The sequence below is a fragment of the Daktulosphaira vitifoliae genome, unplaced genomic scaffold, assembly GCF_025091365.1.
Source record: "Daktulosphaira vitifoliae isolate Bord-2020 unplaced genomic scaffold, ASM2509136v1 Scaffold_1, whole genome shotgun sequence".
NCBI lineage: Eukaryota > Metazoa > Arthropoda > Insecta > Hemiptera > Phylloxeridae > Daktulosphaira > Daktulosphaira vitifoliae.
In genome coordinates, this window is record NW_026099572.1 from 21,055,805 (window position 1) to 21,061,120 (window position 5,316).

The 5,316-nt window shown below is 25.2% G+C and overlaps 3 protein-coding genes across 4 annotated transcripts in view; 1 reads left to right on the forward strand and 2 right to left on the reverse strand.

The window, feature by feature from the left end:
* Positions 1–1,585, forward strand: part of LOC126893530 (uncharacterized) — a 7,247-nt gene extending 5,662 nt beyond the window's left edge. Inside the window, exon 2 of the mRNA XM_050663837.1 lies at positions 172–1,585. Within this exon, the coding sequence (XP_050519794.1) occupies positions 182–1,243 (1,062 nt within the window). The 5' untranslated portion in view covers positions 172–181 and the 3' untranslated portion in view covers positions 1,244–1,585. The remainder of the gene's footprint in view (positions 1–171) is intronic.
* LOC126893531 (trans-1,2-dihydrobenzene-1,2-diol dehydrogenase-like) overlaps positions 1–3,295 on the reverse strand; it is a 17,423-nt gene extending 14,128 nt beyond the window's left edge. Inside the window, exon 1 of one of the 2 annotated variants that reach the window (XM_050663838.1) lies at positions 3,235–3,253. The gene's annotated coding sequence lies outside the window, so the exon portion shown is untranslated. Of the gene's footprint in view, positions 1–3,234 lie in introns of both variants that reach the window. The other variant, XM_050663840.1, reaches the window with a different exon arrangement.
* A 370-nt stretch (positions 3,296–3,665) lies between these two features.
* Positions 3,666–4,944, reverse strand: LOC126893538 (uncharacterized). Its single transcript, XM_050663849.1, has 3 exons — positions 4,589–4,944; positions 4,256–4,515; positions 3,666–4,132 (listed from the first exon to the last, which is right to left on the reverse strand). The coding sequence occupies exons 1-3, from the start codon at positions 4,705–4,707 to the stop codon at positions 3,792–3,794; spliced, it is 720 nt and encodes a 239-aa protein (XP_050519806.1). The 5' UTR covers positions 4,708–4,944; the 3' UTR covers positions 3,666–3,791.
* Positions 4,945–5,316: the final 372 nt, after the last annotated feature.

Here is a 5,316-nt window from a genome sequence, read left to right on the forward strand (position 1 = left end):
TGATTAATTAAACAAAATTAATAGTTTATATAAATATTGATAAGTATTATGAAAAATTTAACATAGAGGTGTAATTCATAAATGCCTATAATGTTATTAAAAATTTTATATTTATAAATAATTTAGTATTGTTAGTTGTATTCATATAAATATATATATTTTATTTTTCAGAATTTTTAATATGGCACCAAAATTGACTGTGGCATCTAAGCGTAGACCTGTTCAATCACATTCTAATATTTACATTAAAAAAATGAATCATTATATGCTTGTAAATTCACGTTTACGTAAACGTATAATCCAATATTCTAACCTAAATAAACAGTTATCTGGTACTAGAAACAGTTTATTGTTACAAAATATGGCATTAGAAAAAGAATTGAATTCTGTGAGAAACTCTAATGTAACTTTGACTGCTTTATATCAAATGGTTTGTAAAAAACTACATGAACTAGAACAAAACTTAAAAAATTGTCTGCCAGCAATAGTTACTTTATCGCAATATTTTCCAAGTATGATGCAAACTGTTCATGAATTAGTAAAAATTGAAAATCAACCAATCAATGGCAATACCAAAGAATCTCAAACTAAAACGGTACGACCTATTATGAGAGGAAACACTATTAATAATCCTATTGCATCAAATAATAAATTAAGTATGTCCCCAATTATTGAAAGTCCCAATTCTGAACAAACACCAAAACGTCTTAAAAGATCAATTAGTTTTAGAAATTCACCTCAGCATAAACTTAGTATTGAACCATATGTGCGTTTAAAAGATGTTGCTCAATTATTAAAAAATTCCAAATCTGTTGATAATGAAAGAAAACCAAAACAATCTATTATACCAAATGATGGATCTATTTGGTTAAATAATCAAGAGAGCCCAAATTTATTTGAAAATTCTAAATGTTCAGAAAATTGTGATAATTCAACTCCAAAAGTAAACAATTCATTTGATGATAAATTCACTGTAACTGCATCAGTATCTAACACTAGTAGCAACTTTTGTCACTCTATATTAATTAGTGAAAATGAAAATAGTCATGATAATGAACAGCTTTCTGAATCTTGTATTCTAAGAAACATAACTTATCGAAAAAGACAAAACAGAAGATCTAGTGAGACAAGTAATAATTCTAGTGTAAATGATTCAATAACTATTCATAGGACAAGAAGATCAGCAACAAGTAAGGTAAATTACAAAGAACCTTCACTTGGAAAAAAACTTAGAAGAAATTGATTTAAATGAAATTTATTGTAATTAATAACTAAACTTTCTTGTAAAAAACGATACTTAAACATTAAATAGTGATAAATTGTTTAAATGATTAGTAATTTTACAAAAAATAATGTGGAATTTTATGTCTTTTCGTAAAAAAAAACTGATTTATAAATAACTGTCTATATTTTATTTTTAAATTTTATTTATATGAGATATCATTTTATGTTTATATTATAATAAAATATTAATTTTGATTGTAACCTTCATTTTTTTAAAATCTTTGTCATATTTTTGATGATATAAAATAACATTATTAATCTCTGTATAATTGTAAAATAATTTTGCGAATGACTTATATTTATACCTAAAATTTTTGTGTGCATTCATTAAATGTTATTTATTACAAATTAAAATTCGTCATAAAATAGAATAAAAAAATGATATATTTTACAAGGAAACAAAATAGAGTTAAGTTCATATAAATATAGACTAAAGATCATTAATAATATTAAGGTTATATAATGAAGTTATTGTCCAATTAAATTTTTTATAATTTATGGATTTCTTTAATTTTTTTTGTAATCTCAAATTATTTTTCTATTAATTATATATTTAATAATATATAAATATAGAAAATTATACATATAATTTTATTGGATAGTTCCTTTTATCTTGTTTTCTATTTGTAATAATTTATCATAAATTAACCTTTGGTATATGGTATACAAGTAAAAATAACAGTTTTCAAGAAAGGCAAACTAATAATTATTGTATAATGTAACATTGAAATAATTTCACTACCAAAAGTCTATTTTGTTAAACTTAATAATATAAGATGTGTTTTTCTACTTAATTACTGAAAACCTTTAAATAACTTAAATTTCTAAGAGAGTTACCCCTCTTCAATGTTCAACTAAATAAAAATTTTGAGTAAAAAATTAGGTCGCAATTTTTATTTTTATATTAGTTTTGCCATTGAAAAATCTTGGATACGCTACAGCTTAAAATCATATTTTATATTGTTTTTTGTTATAATTTTTAACATTTAATTTGTAATATCTTATAAACCAGTTTGTTTTTTATTATTGAAATTTGTTTATAATAAAATACCTTAATATGCCTTTCAAATTTTTAGGATTTTTTAAAAAAAATTATTTCTTGCCAAAAAAAAAAAAGAAATTATAATTAAGAGAGAGACAATTGGTACAATTTGGAAAGGTGGCTTCAACCTTTTTGTTATAAACATCTCCCTTCTAAAATAAGAAAATTACATAGTAATTTTTTTAAAGGGGAAGAAATTAAGGTATTTCTTCCAAACATTTTGTTCCTCAATAAAAAATATTAAATATGTTCCTAAATACAATCACAAAAAATGATCTTTATTATTAATATAAATTTATAATTATCTCAATTTTAACGAAATCCTCTTGTTGAACTCACAAAAAGGGAGTTCAATAGTAAAGAGCTAGGAGCAAAGACATGTAAATTTATATAATACTATAAAAAAGCTTGTATTACGTTTTGTTAAAAATTTTCTTTTTATTATTTAATTTTAGGGTTTGTTCTTTGGTCTAGTACTGGTTCATGGGTGATTTCCCCCACGACAAAAATAATTACTAAGATACAGATATTTTCATTTGGAAAGGAAGTAACAATTTTTTTATGTATATTAACCCCCAAGTTGAAAACCTAATTACGCCAATATCTCAAATCTTGTCTAGGTGAATCAATTATTACTTTTAAATAAGTATACGTTCCAATACACTTAGATATCTGTTTAGTTAAGGTAAATGATATTTTAATTAGTGCGATTCAATTAGTTTGAATTTTAAAGAAAACTATGTAGATACTGTTGACACCTTTCATCAATTTTTTATTGAAAGTAATAGACTTTAATTTGGTATAATTTAATTTGAATAAATTAAAGGAATTGTAAGCGACGTAATGTTATGATAATGATATAGATAATATGTTATGTGGTATCTATGATTCACAGTTTAACAACTCACCAAAGATTGGACCAAGAATCCACCTTGACAACACTACACCACAGAATAGATTAAACCAGAATGGACACTGATAAAAAAATTACACGTATTCTTATGAGAGTACGGTAATTTTGAGCTTATGTCGCTCAGTGTTACCATAAAAACAATAAAATAAAAAATTGTATGTATATAATTCATTGTACTGTACAATAATTGTACATCGGCGGTTGATTTGAACTCTAAATGTATTATTTACATGCTAATTATTTTAGAAAATTTGCATAGTAAATATTTTGGATTTATTTTATTATTATTTCTAAACATATAACACCATTTTAAAACTTTCAATTAATGTTTTCATTATGTGTAATTAGTTTGTTTAATATATTTTTTATTTTATGTATATTTAATAAAGACTTATTTAAAAAAAAAAAAATTATTCAATATCCACATAATATTAAATTTATTTAAAACATATATTACAATAATTTACAAATATCATATACATTAATAAATAATTTATAGATGAGTTAAAATAGACAATTTCCTATTTTAATATTTTATATATTAAGAGCTAATTATTTGATTTCATTTGAATACCTATATCCTTTTGGTTTTCGATTTTTGTTTTCAATTTGTGATTTCACCAATAGACATATAGTTGGTGAGCAGTATTTTTCACAGACTTTCAGACAGGTCATGATGGAATAATCTTCAGCTAGTTCAGGATTACAACTTATTACTGACTCCAGTTCTTTTCTTCTTTTTGTTTCTGCGAAGAGCTCTTTCCTAAGTGACATTTTCCGTGGAGTTAGATCTGTTAGAGATGATGGAGTTTGACAATGGGTAGAACTCATTTCTACTGATGTCGAAGTGGATACATCCGACACAGATATCGTTGAATAGGCAGAGGATGTATCTAAAATAAAAATTAAATAGATATTGTAATAAAAAATTAAATAGTATTATAATATAATAATCAGTCTAATTAAGTATTTATAAATTATTTTAGAAATAGCTAAAGTTATAAGTAAAAACATACCAGGTGTTGAACATGATGGCAAGCACTCCACTGTTTCATTATCATTATCAGCAATAGTTTCAACAGCCTGTTCCTCTTTGTTTAATAGTGCATCTTCAAATAACGTTGGAATAGCATCAGGTCTAAGACGGTTCTGTTTTTCATTTCGAAACATACAGTTTTCAAAATGCAATGAACACAACCGATAATTTTTGTTCAAAACTGCTGCATCAATTCCTTTGAGATGGGACAATCCACATTTGTCAATCCAAACTTCACACCTATACAATAAATAATAATTTAATATTTCAATTAATTGAAATATATTTTATAAATGCTAAACAAATTACTTACCTACAAGGATCCTTAGGAAAAGAAAAATGACTTACTAATGCCGGATCTACTTCTAAACTTTTGCAGTTTTTTATTGAACATTTAAGTATTTTTCGTTTTGCAGTTAAAAAGTAGTCCATTGCAATTGAAAAATTAAAACTACAGCAAGTGATAATCACTAGTCAAAATATAATAGCAAAACTCACAACAACGGTGAACGGAACACAACACACATGAAGCGCAGACAAACCACAATTCACGAATGATCAGTGCGTCGCTACAGATTTATGACATGTGTAGGCGGTTTGTTTACCAATAAACCATGTTTATAAACATTGTGTTTACAAACAAACCATTAATAATGGTGTTGAACAATGTGACCGTATGTAAAGAAAAAAGGNAAAATGACTTACTAATGCCGGATCTACTTCTAAACTTTTGCAGTTTTTTATTGAACATTTAAGTATTTTTCGTTTTGCAGTTAAAAAGTATTCCATTGCAATTGAAAAATTAAAACTACAGCAAGTGATAATCACTAGTCAAAGTATATTAGCAAAACTCACAACACGGAACACAACACACATGAAGCGCAGATAAACCACAATTCACGAATGATCAGTGCGTCGCTACAGATTTATGACATGTGTAGGCGGTTTGTTTACCAATAAACCATGTTTATAAACATTGTGTTTACAAACAAACCATTAATAATGGTGTTGAACAATGTGACCGTATGTAAAGAAAAAAGG